This window comes from Amphiura filiformis, chromosome 2 (genome assembly GCF_039555335.1).
Source record: "Amphiura filiformis chromosome 2, Afil_fr2py, whole genome shotgun sequence".
Taxonomy (NCBI): Eukaryota; Metazoa; Echinodermata; class Ophiuroidea; order Amphilepidida; family Amphiuridae; genus Amphiura; species Amphiura filiformis.
Window position 1 is genome coordinate 95,945,290 of NC_092629.1, and position 17,609 is coordinate 95,962,898.

General features: G+C 37.8%; 1 protein-coding gene across 1 annotated transcript in view; it reads left to right on the top strand.

The window, feature by feature from the left end:
* LOC140146875 (programmed cell death protein 5-like) overlaps positions 1-17,609 on the top strand; it is a 108,263-nt gene that overhangs the window by 5,491 nt on the left and 85,163 nt on the right. The window contains exons 2-4 of the mRNA XM_072168766.1: positions 1,635-1,687; positions 2,963-3,024; positions 3,990-4,081. Coding sequence (XP_072024867.1) covers positions 1,635-1,687; positions 2,963-3,024; positions 3,990-4,081 — 207 coding nt within the window. The remainder of the gene's footprint in view (positions 1-1,634; positions 1,688-2,962; positions 3,025-3,989; positions 4,082-17,609) is intronic.

Sequence of the window (17,609 nt, forward strand, 5' to 3'; positions counted from 1 at the left end):
GCCGACTTATTGCCAATTGGGCGAAATGTGCTCACACTTTGGGCGCTAGGATAGATTCTAATTCTGAGCCAACTCGGAGTCGGCGCAAAATTTGTCCTTTCCTATCCACTAAATGCATAGCGCTAGGAAATTGTGAGTTTATTTCTGATGACATTAATTTGGGTGTATTCCCAAGTCACCTAATACATTTGAGCGTATTCCTAAAACATACATTTGTAAAGTGGGTGTATTCCTAATACATTTAGGTGTATTCCTAATACGTTTGGGTGTATTCCTAATACATTTGGGTGTATTCCTAATATGTTTGGGTGTATTCCTAATATGTTTGGGTGTATTCCTAAATACATTTGGGTGTATTCCTAATATGTTTGGGTGTATTCCCAATACATTTGGGCATATTCCTAATGCATTTGGTTATATTCCCAATGTATTCCCAATACATTATTATTATTTCAAAGAACTTATAAAGCGCATTTCCCATGTACCAATGCGCTGTACAAAGAAAATAAAAATACACAGCATGGCATTAATAAGTACAACAGTATATATCACAATGTGGTAAAATATACTCCTAATTACTTCAAAAAATTTGATTAAAACAGATATACGCACTACGAAGCAATCTGAAGCACAATAAAACAAATAGGCCTACACTTGAACCTAATTAGGGACGTATATCATTATAAAATACATATCTGTACACAACGGGAGAGTGAATATCTACAAACAGGTCAAAAATACATAATGGTAAAAAACCAAAAAAACATAACAAAAGACCTAATATTTTGGAAAAAGATAGGTTTTAAAAATTTCTTAAGGGGTACTACACCCTGTGGTAAATTGTGACTATTTTTGCATTTTATCAAAAATAATAACACACTGGTAACAAAAGTTATGTATATTATTGGGGCAAGGAATCCAATTACTTCACTGAAATTTCAGTGATTCAAGACAAGCGGTTCAGTAAATATGATACATGTAGGATATGAGGTACATCCTTGTGGTACCTCTTTTCTTGTCATAAATAACGAACCGCTTGTCTTGGGTCACTGAAATTCCAGTGTAGTAATTGGATTCCTTGCCCCTATAATACAGATAACTTTTGTTGCCACTGTGTTATTAGTTTTTGAGAAAAATGCAAAAATAGACAAAAATTTATGGAGGGATGTAGTACCCCCTTAAAAGATTGCACATTAGGAGTCTCACGCAAATTGGTAGGCAAATTGTTCCATAACCTAGGTCCTTGAACAGAAAAAGATTTATCCCCATAAGATCTTTTTGTTTTGGGGATTGCAAGACGGGTGACATCTTGCATGGACCTAAGCCCACCACGGTTACAACTGTACTTGTGAAGAAGGTCCTGCAAATATTTTGGCGATGAACCGTTAAGACAATTGTACACATGCACCAAGATCTTGAAATCGATTCTCTGCTGGACAGGCAACCAATGCAACTCTCGCATTGGATATATTCCCAATACATTTGGATGTATTCCCAATACATTTGGATGTATTTTCAATACATTTGGGTGTATTCCTAATACATGTACATTTAGGTGTATTCCTGATACATTTGGGTGTATTCTTAATACATTAATTTGGGTGTAATTATGGTTTTCACATTTTTGTTTTCAGGGTGGTAGTAGCACTGATGAGCAGCAGCAAAAGCAAGAGGAATCAAGGGCAAGGTAAGAAATACTGGAAAATACCGGGAAATACTGGAAACTATCAGGAAATACTAGAAAATACCAGGAAATACTCGGAAATACCAAAATACTGGAAAATACCAGAAATTCTGGAAAATACCAGGATTTGAGGAAATACAGGAAAATACCAGGAAATACTGTAAAATACCGGGAATTATTGGAAAATATTGGGGATAATTCAATGGTTTTATTTGCTCCCCATTTTTTCTTTTTTCTCCCAGTTTGCCCCCTCCCTCAATCAGGAAAAATATCACAGAAAATCTGTGCTAGATTTTGAGCGAAAATGCCGGTGGTATTCAACTTTAGAAGTGATGGGTTACTGTATCTGTATGTGCCTGCTGAGTTTTAAAAAAAAAAATGGTTTATGGAATGATTGGGCAGGTGATTGGGCCACGTTGGTAATCAACAATCTGTAACGTGTTCAGAGGCCTAAGACATGGGGTTGGCATAGCCATGATTTGTATTTGTAAACAAACACCTATGTGTGGGGGCCACCTTCATAATTCTATTTTTTTTGCACAATATAAAGGTTTTGTTCAAAGAGCATGTATTTATCTTGATCAGACCCTTTGCTATGTTCAAGAAGGTCCAGGTCAAGTATTGCAGTGAGCCTAGCTATTAAGGCCAATGTCAGTTGCCTGTGGGTCCCATAGACCACTGTCTGTAACTTTAGGCCGCCTCATGAGCTTTGAAGTAAAGACCACTATCTGCTCGCTAGGTGAGCCTAGAAGTAAGGGCAACAAAGCCTACCCACTGCAAAAGCCCACTCACTGAGCGTAACACTGTATAGAAAATCCACTCACCCCAAAAGCCCACTCACCATCCTTCGGACGTTCTTCAGACCATTAATTAAGGGCCCATACCAAAGTACCGTGTGCATCTTTCCCCAGCTTGGCTGGGGAATCCCTCATTCAATGGGAGCTTAAGCATTGTGGCTGTAGTAATCTGCAGCTTGGCTGGGGAGTCCCTCATTCAATGGGAGCTTAAGCATTGTGGCTGCAGTAATCTGCAGCTTGGCTGGGGAGTCCCTCATTCAATGGGAGCTTAAGCATTGTGGCTGCAGTAATCTGCAGCTTGGCTGGGGAAGGCTGCATACTGGTAAATACATGTAGGTAAGGGGATATGTCATGGGTTTTGATTCTCGGTTGGGTTTTTTTATATCGGATGGAAAATAGGTCGGCTTTGAAGCAAAGCTAGTATTCAATTCAATTTGATTGAAAATAACATTATTTACCATATGTCATGATTTTTTTCCAGACAAGAAGAAATGAAAAATTCTATTTTAGTGCAAGTTTTAGATCAAGCAGCCAGAGCAAGATGTAAGTATACCAGCAGAGTTATTAACAGCTCTGCTAAAGGTGTGTGATTGCACTCACGCGCCCCTCAAGCAATCCTGAATTTTAAGCAGAGTTATTAACAGCTCTGCTAAAGGTGTGCGTTGGTGTGTGATTGCACTCACGCGCCCCTCAAGCAATCCTGAATTTTAAGCAGAGTTATTAACAGCTCTACTAAAGGTGTGCGATGGTGTGTGATTGCACTCACACGCCCTCAAACAATCCTGAATTTTAAGCAGAGTTATTAACAGCTCTGCTAAAGGTGTGCGTTGGTGTGTGATTGCACTCACACGCCCTCAAACAATCCTGAATTTCAAGCAGAGTTATTAACAGCTCTGCTAAATGGCTCACCTCAAACAATCTGAGTTTTAAGCAGAGTTATTAGCAGCTCTGCTAAATGGCTCACCTCAAACAATCTGAGTTTTAAGCAGAGTTATTAACAGCTCTGCTAAATGGCTTACCTCAAACAATCTGAGTTTTAAGCAGAGTTATTAGCAGCTCTGCTAAAATGGCTCGCCTCAAAAATTCCGAGTTTTTTATTAGCCGAGTTTAGGCGAGTTAATAGCAGTTCTGCTGAATGGCTCACCTCAAACAATCTGAATTTTAAGTAGAGTCATTAGCAGCTCTGCTAAATGTCTCACCCAAATCTGAATTTTAATTAGAGTTAGTAGCAGTTCTGTTGAATGGCTCTCCTCAAAAATTCTGAGTTTTATTAGCTGAGTTAATAGCAGCTCTTCTAAATGATTCACCTCAAACAATCTGAATTTTAAGTAGAGTTAGTAGCAGCCTTGCTAAATGGCTCATCTCAAGAGTTTTAAGAAATGTTATTAACAGCTCTGCTAAATGGCTCACTCAAACAATCTGCATACTTTTCTAACCGCTTTTCTGATTGGCTGCTTTGATATAGGAGTGTATGAAAAATGATTATTTCTTCTTCTTATTGTTAATAGTGAACAGTATAGCGCTAGTGAAACCAGAAAAAGCCAAAATGGTTGAAAATATGTTATGTCAAATGGCCACCCAGGGACAACTACCAGGCAAGGTATGTACATTTTGTATCCAGAGTGTATACCATTTTCCACCCTGATGTGGCTGTGATGTCAGTGTGCATTTCATTAGGCACGTGTGCACGCTTATATACGACGCATAAATGTGCATGCGAAACAGCTGCCTCAACGCTTTGAGGTCACTGCCACAACGGTGGAAAATGGTATAGGGCTCATAATGCTCTTTTATTCAGTGCCACAGAATTAGAGAAGGAGAACCGGTACTTGACCACCATTTAGATACAGGCATGGAGCAAAAATTGGGGGTATTCGGTGTCCCTTGAGGCATTCATTGTAATGCTAGCGTAACATGGATGATTGGCGCACTTGATGTAACCCGCACGTGAGTACCAAGACGCTTCAGATGAGATGCAGAATTGTTTTCGTTTGTCTCCATACACCGTCAGCAATGACCTGAATACCCCCAATTTTCTCCCCATAGCTGTCGGTATAGGGAGTCTCGGTTCTCCTTCTCTAATTCTGTGTTCTGTTCTTTTATCCAGAGTCCAGGGCTCCAAATGTTCTTTTATCCAGAGTCCGGGGCTCCGAATGTTTTTTTATCCACAGTCCACGACTCCAAATGTTCTTTTATCCAGAGTCCAGGGCTCTAAATGTTCTTTTATCCAGAGTCCAGGGCTCAAAATGGTTAAAAATATGCTATGTCAAATGGGCACCCAGGGACAGTTACCAGGCAAGGTATGTTTCTAGAATCTATACTATTTTCCACCCTGATACAGCAGTGACGTCAGTGCGCATTTCATTGGGCACAGCTACAAATTGCTAGTGTTCGCTCAAAGCGCTGGCATACACACACACACGTTTAAAGACTCCGCATAGATGCACGTGTGAAATAGCTGTCTCAACGCTTTGCATTACTGCAACATCAGAGTGAAAAATGGTATACCGGTACATTTTGTGTGTAGGGCTCATAATGTTCTTTTATCCAGATTCCAGAATACTCTTTTTTCCAGGGCTCAAAATGCTTTTATCCAGAGTTCAGGACTCATAATACTCATTTATCCCCTGGCTTTAGCCATTAAGAGGGATATTGTGATAGTTAAGTTTTTTTTGTCTTATTTTCTCACATCTATCCTTATGTCAGGGGTGTGATTTTTCAGTATTTTTAGTGATTTTAGGATTTTTTGTGGCCAAATTTTACGCAATTGAATTGATTTTCAGCATGGTTTGGGGTATTTTAGCCCAATTTTACTGTTATTCAGGGGATGAACCTGTGTTCACAATCCAAAGTGCCCATCTCTCTTTGAAAGCGATTGGGCCAGACGACTCAATGAAATAATGCTGTCTGTTATCAAGTCTGTTATCTTTCCGGCATTGAATAAAGCTGTACCCATTTGTACACCATTTGAAGTCAAAAATTGTAATACTTTCATGAAACAAATTTGTCAAATGGCAGTTATGAATGACAGTGGTAACTTAACACCATCTGTTTTATGGTCATTGCGTGATATCGTCAGGGTTTGTGTACGTTGGCCCTCTGTATTTTTCCTCTGGAGCTTGCGCTCTCTTTGAAAATTATCTCAGCCCAAAATAAACCCATCTGATTAGAGGTTTTATAACTGCGCATCGGTTATTTGGAGGGCATTGTGAAAAATCTAAACATTTTGCCTTTGGAACCGAGGAATACTGAAGCCCTGAGGGATATTCCGAGGTCCAAAGCAAAATGTTTAGATTTTTCACAATGTCCGACATATTACCGATGCAAACTTATTAACCTCATTCATAACTGTCACTTTAATCTCTTCATCTTACAAAATAACACAAAATGTTGCTCAACAGTTTATAAAAATAGATGATTTTACATCTTCCCTTCCCAAAAATTGATCAGGCTAAAACATGACGACCAATAACAAAAGTGCGTAATTCAATCTGTGCAAATATGGTAGCGTGCAATCCAAATACGGCAGCCAGCGTGCGCGCAGTTTGTTCGATGCACAACAACGCGCAAACGCCGGTCAATTGTGTGCGACATTGGAACAATTACGCATTTTGCGGTCAATTGTGAGATATTAATGACCTCGATATGCGTTCGCATTTTCACAAATAACTAAATGTAATTGGATCGCACACATCGCGTTTATTAATGAGGTTATGAATTTCTCGCAATGACCTCAAAACAGATGACATTCAGTTATTATTGTCTAAACAAAAATAGAATTGTTGTAGCTTTATTTCATGATTAATTGAAAGTTATCTATTCCAATGGGCACTATAATTGATATATCAAAACTGGTTTACAACCAGCGTTCGATTTACCTACAGAGCAAAAGTATCCCCATTTTGGAAGACCTGCTACACTAAATTCAGCTTGTATAGTATTTTTATTTTACACTAATATCGTAAGAACATCACCTAAATGTTTTCACTAAAAATTGCTATGGAAAGTTTTTAAAGTAAATTGTACCCTGTTTGCAACATTAACACTTGTTTGTTTATAAAATCTTGATTGATGGTTTCACTATTTGAGTGGCAAGCACAGTGTGTTAGCTAGCCACCTGTCCACCTGTCATTAGGAATTCACCCAAATGTATTAGGAATACAGCAAAATGTATCAGGAATACACCCAAATGTATTAGGAATACAACCAAATGTATTAGGAATACACCCAAATGTATTAAGAATACACCCATATGTATTAGGAATACGCCCAAATGTATTAGGAATACACCCAAATGTATTAGGAATACACCCAAAATGTATTAGGAATACACCCAAATGTATTAGGAATACACCCAGATGTATTAGGAATACACCCAGATGTATTAGGAATACACCCAGATGTATTAGGAATACACCCAGATGTATTAGGAATACACCCAGATGTATTAGGAATACACCCAGATGTATTAGGAATACACCCAAATGTACTAATAAAAAAAGCAAAAAAAAAAAAAAGGCGCAGTGATTTATAGTGCGCTACGCACAGGCACAACGCCTAGACGTTGATCCACAAGCCTCAGCACACTTTACAGGTTGTCGCTGACCACTATGGCCTCACATCATTCCATAAACCATTAAACAACAATTCAGGGACTTTGCTGCTTCAAGAGCGCACACCCTAGACATTCCACAAATAACCATCGCAACCAGGATCAGCTCCCGAGTTTCGTGCGGGTTACAACAAGACAAATTAGCAGTGAGTTCCTTGTCCAAGGGAATTTCAAGCTAACTCAAATTTTCCACGAGAGCATACTAGGCACCACCAGGGTTCGAACTCGCAACCTCTCGCACCATAGTCGAACGCCTTATCGATTGAGCTAACTTGACTGCTAAACAAGGTGTTAGCTAGGGTGTTAGCTAGCCACCCGTCCATCTGTCATTTTGGACAGGCAGCTTGCTCATAGGACAGGCAAAATTAATGTCTGTGCATTTAGGAATACATCCAAATGTATTAGGAATGCACCCAAATGTACTACATGTAAATGTATTAGGAATACACCCAAATGTTTTAGGAATACACCCAAATGTATTAGAAATACACCCAAATGTATTAGGAATACACCCAAATGTATTAGGAATACACCCAAATGTATTAGGAATACACCCAAATGTATTAGGAATACACCCAAATGTTTTAGGAATACACCCAAATGTATTAGGAATACACCCAAATGTACTAGGAATACACCCAAATTTACTAGGAATACACCCAAATGTATTAGGAACAGGGTGTTAGCTAGCCACCTGTCCATCTGTCATTTTGGACAGGCAGTTTGCTCATAGGACAGGCAAAATTAATGCCTGTGCATGCTAAATTTTAAAAATAATGCTTGAATAAATTCTGTAAACTCTCAATATTAGACCATACTAATAAATGAAGGCTATAGCAATATCTAGTTGAACTGACTCAACCCCCAGAAGGTGCACAGGTCTTTTCAGGGTCAAATGTTGGTGAAAATAAGGGGCTGTGCAATAATTATGAGCCCTGGGGAGGGTAAAATTGGGGGGCAAGACATTTTGGCGAGCCGAAGGGGGGGGGCCAAGACATTTTGCAAGCCGAGGGGGGGGGGCAAGCGATTTTTGGCACACATTCATGGGGTGCCTTTTAAATAAAATGTGCTAAAAAGGCTTAGGAAAACGCTACAGAAACGCTTAAATATGCAAATTTTCCTGCTCGCTACACTCGCAACATGTATATAGACCATTTAAAATTTGGAAATTGGGATCCCAAAAATTTGGCATGTGCAAGGGGGGGCAAAGAATTTTTGGCGGGCCGAGGGGGGGGCAAGCGATTTTTGGCGGGCCGAGAGGGGGGGGCAAGCGATTTTTGGAGAGCCATTTGGAAATTTTACCCCCCCGGGGGGCTCATAATTATTGCACAGCCCCTAACAGGCACCTGCCAAGTCCTAGCTAAGACCCTGGGCAAGCAATGACTATTTTCCAGGCATACCTTCATATGAGATTTTAAAACTTACTTGTAAAATAGCATATTGAAATGGAGCGCCATGCACTAAAATACAATTATTAATATTTTTAACCACAATGTATAGTACAGGTGCAGGCGTTTATGTTGGGCTACTGCACTCATATTAAATCGATGAATTGCCTAGGGGCACTTGTAAAAAATTTCACATTGTATATCACCCATGTACCAATAAAACAACAACAAAAAAAACCCACAAAACAAGTGAAAATGGTCTTATTTCCAAAAATTGGCCAAATATTAAAATTTGACTTTTATTGCCACTAATATAGAACTAACTAAAGGTTAATCACAATAAATTAGTGCTGTATTTTTACTTGTAGTCTAACAACCTAATAGAATTACTACCCCACTTCATTGGCACTAAGACTCTTCAGTGAAATGTGGGTTATTCATTCATGTAATTTTACATAAAATTAAGGTTAGGGTTAAGGTTAGGGTTAGGATTAGGGTTATCATTAGGATTAGGGTTGATTAGGATTAGGCTTAGGGTTCATATTAGGGTAAGGGTTAGGATTAGCTTACACGAAATAATTACATGAAGTATCAACCAAAATGTGACAGTCTTTGCTTTTAAAAAGTGATGGATGACCACAGTCACTTAAGTAGGCAGGAAAGTGATGACAGCTATAATAATGAAGACTGTAATGAAGATAATAATCTATTCTGGAATTCAGTGTCCGATTATAGTGCATAGAAAGTTGAATGCTACTCTATGTAAGGAATGTAAAAGGTATACGCCTGCATTGCTTAAATATTTGGTAATTGGTATCTGGACCAGAAACATGGACTTTGGGAAAATTTTAAAGGCTTATAAAAATTGAAAGATGGAATCACAAAACTGATATCCATTGGCTATTCCAGTTGAAATATATACACCCAATATGGAAGACATGGCTTTAATATTCCACACAGGGAGTATGAATTTCAAATGGGGTTACCTGAATGGATGACTCCATTTGAAATCTAACATGGAGATTAAGGTCATGTCTTCCATATAGGTTATATGGATTTCAATGGGCTACAGCCATGTTGTGAAACATAAGCCCAAATATTTGAAGCAAGTGTAACTACATGTAATGACAGACAGTGACTTTCCTAAACTAATTTGGATCAAAAAAATGAAGTTTTTAATAACATTAAATTCTCCTTGTATGCTTTAATAATGGCTTTAAATGAAATGGCAGGTTTCATCAAATATTTATTGCACATTCATCAACCAGACCATTAGCTGAACAAAGCAAGTCATTTATGAGGAACAGACATCAGTAGAACCATATTTAACTCTCTCCACACAGGTGTCAACTGTAGATGACAAGTTTCAATTTTTTTTTAATTTCAAAAATTTCAAAATTGTAAATTTTCATGACCATATTTGGAGTCAGCATATAAAATGCATTAAAATGAGTACAAACAAGCCTAGTATTGGTTCAGTGGTTCTTAAGATAGCCCTTGATATTTTGAGAAAATAAGTGTGTAAAATGCTGAAAAGTTTAAACAAAAAATTAAAAATAAGAATTGTAAATTTTTATGACCATATTTGAAATCAGCATGCAAAATGCATTAAAATGAGTACAAACAAGCCCAGTATTTGTTCAGTGGTTCTTTATAAGGTAGTAGCTCTTGATATTTTGAGAAAGTATCTCAAAATTGGTCTCTTTATGTTGATGCTTATGGCTATCATGCAGAGCATTAAGCCCATGTATCAAGCAGATCATTAGCTGAATAGAATAGCGTAAAAAGTGTGTCAAATTCAAACGACTGGTACAAAAAAATTCAAATTTAAATAATTTTAGAATTGTAAATTTTCATGACCATATTGGGAATCAGCATGCAAAATGCATTTAACATGAGTACAAACAAGCCTAGTATTGGATCAGTGGTTCTTAAGATAGCGCATGATATTTTTATGTTGAAGCCTATGGTTAGCATGCAAAGCAAACATTTAAGCACATCACAGATTATTAGCTGAACAGAATAGCGCAATAAGTGGTATAAAAAAGTAACTCACTGTGAGGAATTGACATCAATAGAACCATATTAATGGAGCAAATCAATCTACTAGATCATTAGTAGAAAACAATAGCGCAGTAAGTGTATTCTTAACAATAACGCAGGAATATGAGAAACTGACATCAATAGAATGTAGCAAATTTATCAACCAGATCATTAGGAGAATATAACAGTGCATTAAGTGTATTAAGTGTATTATAATTATACAAAGTAAGTCACTTATGACGAACAGTCGTCAATAGAATCAACGAGTGGAACCAATGCAATAAGCTTTTTCTTTTGAACGAACAAATATGACTGATAACACTGACAGAACATGAATTAGGCAGCAAATGCAATTAAGCCCCGTCTGCTTCTTGTGAAGGAACAGATATGAATTATAACACTATTATGAGTGAATGATAGATCTGGGAGCTCAGGAAGTTTATAGCAGGGATACACTCAGAACATAAATAGGCAATAGGTGATTTTGGGGCCCAATTGGGTGACTTTTGAAGATTTTCCTTGTGACTTACGAGCATGTCCTGTCCCATAGAAACCAATGATAAAAGTTGGGTGACTTTTCAACATTGGCTACAGCAACTTCTGGTTATGAGAAAAATTGGGTGATTTTTCGATTATTTGACCTGCGATGTGGGCTGAAATTGGTTGTCAATCCTGTTGAACTCTCCCAGGCATGTAAGGCTTATTAATGAAAGTTGATTCCAAGTGTCTCTGTTACCCACCTACGCCAATTTTTCATTCTGAATAAAACTTTCATTCTTCATTCTTTGATTTTTAAAAATTGCTTTCTCACACTTTCTAGCCAAATTTGTGAAAAAAAATCCTTAAAAAGCACATAATTTTGTCATAAAATGAGCTATTCTAATATTCATACCGTATTTCGTCAAATAGTCGCCCCCTCTCAAATAAACGCCCCCACCATTTTTTTCAACCAAGATGTTTAAAAATGCCGATATTTCCATGCTATCTTGTGTAGTAAGCTTACCAAGTCGCCCACATGGTCGATAATAGCGTCAATAATTGGCGAAAATCTTGATTGGAAACCCGAAGTGAACCAGAAGTCTGTGTTTCGAGTTCATAGTTCGTCAATTTAGCGTGAGTTTTAAGTTTACCTAATGATTTTAACGGAATTATTGTTCTAAAATTGACCTTGAATAAACGCCCCCCATTGGGAAAATGTAACGCCCCCGGGGGCGTTTATTTGACGATTAGCAATTTGAATTAATCTTAAAACAGTTTAGTGGTTTCAATATGGAAAACATATTCTGGAAAGAAAATGTTCCTTTATCAGTTACATGGAATAAGCTTCCTTCAAACCTTTGTATCAATTCAATGAGCTTGGGTGAATTTAAAAATGCAATAAGTTTGTACAACATTATTGCATAGCCCAGTGTATTAATCAGAATTGCATGACTTGTAATCAGAAAAGTTTTACAAATATTATATATAACTAGGCGGTTACCCATATTTGGCGGTTCTCGGCTGGGCGCGATTACCTGGCTGATGGTGACTGTACCCACCAAGTTTCATGCCCATATGACAGTTTTTACTAATTTGACCTCAGATGACCCTGATGACCCCAAAATGACCTTCCAAAAATTTGGCTCTAAATGTTGACTGTACCCACCAAATTTCATGCCCATACGACAGTTTTTACTAATTTGAACTCAGATGACATGTGGGTGACCTCGGATGACCCCAAAATGACCTTCCAAAAATTTGGCTCTCAATGTTGTCTGTACCCATCAAGTTTCATGCCCATACAACAGTTTTTACTAATTTGACCTCAAATAACCTGTGGGTGACCTTGGATGACCCCAAAATGACCTTTCAAAATTTTGGCTCTAAATGTTGTCTGTACAGTTTTTAGTAATTTGACCTCAGATGACCCCTGGGTGACCTTGGGTGACCCCTAAATGACCTTCCAAAATTTTAGCTCTAAATGTTGACTGTACCTACCAAGTTTCATGACCATACGACAGTTTTTAGTAATTTGACCTCAGATGACCCCTGGGAGGGGGCCCGTGGTCAGATGACTTAACAAACCTAAACTTCTTATTGCCAGGAGAGAACTACACCCACCCACCGAGTTTGGGCCCCGTACGACCTACTACAGCCTCACACAACAGTTTTTAGTAATTTGACCTCAAATGACCCCTGGTTGGGGGCCCCAGGGTCAGATGACTTAACAAACATAAACTTCTTCTTGCCAGGACAGAACTACACCCACCCACCGAGTTTGGGCCCCGTACGACTTACGACCCGCGGCGGCCTCACATTAGCAGTCACAGACAAACAGAATAGCGTATTATAATATAGATACCATATTGCATTATCTGTTGGAGTTGGACAGTCATGAGTCAACCCCACTGTAAGGACAGTACTGGTCATCTAACAGCATGTCTGATTGGTTGATAACTTGAAATGCTCATTTCAATACGCGGATTTAGGGTTTCTCTACCGGAAGTCAATTTGTGCCGAAATTCCTTCCCACAATGCAATTCACAGAATTGGGCCTACTTTACTGAGATAAATGCGCGCACAGCACGCGGCAATTTGGCAATTTTATACTAAATGGCTCAAAATGGGGTTGATTTGGGTCTAAAATAGACCAAAATGATGATGAAAATTGTAAATTTTGTCACACCATTTCTGTCAAGTGAGTAAGAGAGGGATTGACTTGCCACTTTGCCCCATAGCTATAATCTCCATTGGTGCTGATGAAGGGCGCGGTGCGGAGGGGTGATGGGATGCGCACATATGCATTTTGTCGATCTTGCAAAATCATTTGTCCACATCACCTCAGCGCACCTGGTCAACATCATTGTAGGCCCAATATACCGCCCAATAGGGCCTATATTACTGAAATTATTGTAGTTTTATCCCTCTCCATCATGTGATGTGAGAGACATATCTCATACTCTCACCCCTCTTCCACCTCTCCCGCCCTCCATTTTCCCCTCTCACTCTCTCTTCCCTTCTCTACCCTTTCTCTCTTCCTTTCTCTCTCTTTTCCCGCTTTTTTTAGGGGTCGTTGGAGGGGGGGGGGTCGCAGTTGCACCTCACCCCCATGGCGACGGCCCTGTTCTTTCCTTTCCCTTTTCTTTTCCATCCCCTTCCCCTTCCCCTTCTCTTTTCCCTCTCATCCCCCTTTCTCTTCTCTTTCTCCCACTCCTTCCCCTTCTTTTTCTCTCTCCTCCCCTTCTTCTCCTCCCTTTTTTCCGCGTCTCCGTCCCCATTTTAGGTGTCCGGGGGGGGGGGCACCTAAAATGGGGACCCGCTGGCTACGCTACTGGATATGCAATGACTCGACAATTTACGATAATAAAATAAATTGAAAAAAGTTTGATTAGTATTTTATTAACAGAACAGCAACATCAACTGGATTAAAATATGAAAGAAATCTGCTTTTGCATGATGCTCTAAACAGTCATGTTTTCCTGTTAGCAATAACTTTTAAAAACCATTTTGCAATTCATCTCAAACTTGCTTCACTTCACTGGTTTACATGATCATTACTAAGACAACTTAATACCCGATCGTAAGGCAACAGTTGTCAGACATCAAAGGCTTATTAAACGTTTCAAATTAATGAGTTTTCCCGTTTTGTATAGAGCGATAATTTGTTAATACCATTTTGCAATTAAGATATTTTATCCCTATATTTGCATGACAACAATGGTTTGTTTACATGATCATCACTAGGGCAACGGACAACAGTAACTAATAGGGACAGAATTGGTGCACTGTATGAGGGCAGTATACATGTACACATTCTCTGTACAAATTTTGATAGTATTTATGAAGGTGATTTGCAACATTTTCGTGATTTTCAATGTCAAAAATAGAACTTTTAACTCACAGATTGATGACTAGAGATAATGACTGCATAAAAATTAATCAAAAACGGGGACATTTGGACATACATGTAAGCCTACGAGCTAGATGTTTTTTGACAGCCTTTTTAAATGCCATCCTGCTGCTTATGGACTGAATTTGAGGTGGCAAGTCATTTCAAACCAAGATTTACTATTCCAATAACATTCTGCAATGAATGAATTCTAATTTTATGATTCTCTCCCTAACAGTAATACCCGATCGTTACTAAGGCAATGGTTGTCAGGCATTGTGAGCTTATTAAACATTCAACTAATTTGGGTTTTACCACTGATGATCATTACTACCGGCAAAGAATGCTTTATGATAAAACTATTGGCAACTGTTATTTGTAGTGCGTGATCGTTACTAAGGCAATGGTTGTCAGGCATTGTGAGCTTATTAGATATTCAAATAATTTGGGTTTTACCACTCATGATCATCACTACCAGCAAACAATGCATTATGTTCAAAACTATTGGCAACTGTTATTTGCAGTGTGTGATCGTTACTAAGGCAGTGGTTGTCAGGCATTTTGAGCTTATTAAACTTCCAATAATTCATGTTTTATGATCATACCAGCAAACAATGCTTGATGATCATTATTATAGGCAAGTGATAACTGTACCTGATCGTTACCAAGGCAACAGTTTTAAGATACAAACTTTGACTTTTAAAATATACACACTATATACTGGTATTCAGAATGTATCCGTACACTTAAAACAAAAGCAATATCTTAAACACACTAAGCCTAAATTACCAAAAGTAGTCAATAGATGGAGAATTTTGTATTTTGATATTCAACATGATGTTTCAAAATTGTTACAATTCGATTTTTTGTACTGTGATGACAATTTATGAATAAACCTTTTATGAATGAATGAATGAATGAATGAATGAATGAATGAATGAATGACAGCTTTCCAAGTTATACAAATTTGAATGAAAAGAGAGACTCATTTCAAAAGTGACAAACTTGACATCACCTTTATCTTAAGGGATGGGGTATGAACATTTGGACAGTATTTATTGTGGTGCATTAGAGCACATCAGACATATCGAATTGCATTCTGAATACGAAGGATGTCCTTCTGATATCAAATAATTTTGATTTTTTGAAATTCGCAATGTAATACACATTTTATGGCAAATGATTAAAAATGGATATTTTTGATATTTAACTTTACTCAAGTAAACTTTATAAATCTGATGATTTATACTTAAAGTGTATGTAGGTGGGATGAAAAGCCGACGATCAATTGAAAATTTTGACCTTTCATATTGAAGGTATGGATTTTTCCCCAAAACACCAAAAAAAAAATGGTCTTTTTGGGAAAAAAATCCTTATCTTCAATATGAAAGGTCAAAATTTTCAATTGATCATCGGCTCTTTCTCCCAGCTACATACACTTTAAGAATATATTATTAGATTTATAAAATTTACTTTGAGGACCTGTTATATATCAAAAATGTGAAAAATATCAAATTTTAATAATTTGTCATAAAATTTGTATTATATCGTGAATTTCAAAAATGAAAATTATTTGATATCAGAAAGACATTCTTCGTATTCAGAATGCAATTCGATATGTCTGTTGTGCTCTCATGTCCCACAAAAATACTGTCGAAACGCTCAAAACGCTCATTCTAGATCCCTTAAAACATGCTAATTATGAGCACAGCTATTGAGTGTTGATCTGTCACGCTGATGAGCCCATTATAAAAGTCGTTGGGAATTGCCCTGAAGGAGGAAATATCCCATATTTGTCTTCAGGCCACCGGCATCCCTGGGTGATTTAGGTTTAGTGTCTTTAATATTTTGCTTTTGTTTTAAGTGTATGGATAAGTTTGGGTGTATGAAAACCAAAATCAAGACATAGGTCACCAACATTTGCTTCTAGATTGATATGATTCTAGATGAATTCTTAGTTAAACAAGACCACACGTCTACAAAACTAGGGTATAAGGATTTATCGATTTTTTTCGCTTATCTGCAACTCCTATACGTTAGTGTTATGTATGTATGCTTTTGTTTGACACTAGCACCAAGCTGGAATCTATCATAGGAGTTCATCTGGGACCAATCTACACATATTTGAAGTAAATGCCCTATGTGTGACAAATTACCCTTATCATAACTTTTGAAGTGCTCCAGAGTAGCCAGTTGAGTTCAGATTGGTTTATATATTGCGCATACATTATTAGTACAAACTCCAAAATGTCGGACACCAAAAATATTTTTAGTTCTGAGAAGAGACCCCTTGAAGTATGGTTCAGATGAGATTTTCCCATTTTGGGGGTCCTACAAATTTATTTAGAACGAAGATGTGTTTTTAATATGTGCAAATTTTAAAATTCTGCACCCCACAAAAACCCCATGGGTGGTGAATATCAATGTTCTTGGGGTGAAGTTTGGGAAATATGACTCCCTAAAGTCTGACTTTCGCCAGGACCAGATTTAGCATTGGGCCAGATGGGCCCGGGCCCAGGGCCAACATTGGGGGGCCCCAAAATTGCCATGTGCATGTTCCATTTTAGCCCCCAAATACCATGTTTTGGACCAAAATATGGTAATATTGCAAAAACTTATACCTTCATCTTGAGCTAAAATAGTCTGAAATTGAAACATCCTAGAGTAAAATCAAAACAAACTATTTTTATCACACTCTAAACCAAAGTTTGGCCACTCCCATGCACATGCCTTCCTCACGGTGTGTTTAGGGTCCTCCAAATTCTGACCTGGTACAGGGCCCCCCAAAAAGGTAAATCCGGCTCTGACTTTCGCACAATGAAGCATGCTCACACCCCTGCAATTTCAAATTGCCATTTTGCAAAAATGAGTTAGAGGCTCAAATTGTCAGGTTTTTCATGTATTATTGATATCTATCAATACACAGACTAAGAAAAAAAAATCCATGATGTATGGTATACACCCCATGGTATATGTAAGTTGTCATGGAAACAGTTTTAATAAATGCATGTTTTAATTTTTTTTACTTTGTGTTTTAAACTTCAAATGGTCAAAAACTATGAAATACTTTGTTTCATTTTTAGAGCATTAATTATCCATAATTATGTCAAATTGAAAATTAAAAATATTCAGCGACAGCAACTGGCAGTACATTTATTTTGTACAAACAAATTTTTTAGGCCTAACTGCTTTTAAGGGAAGATAGGTAAAGTCTTAT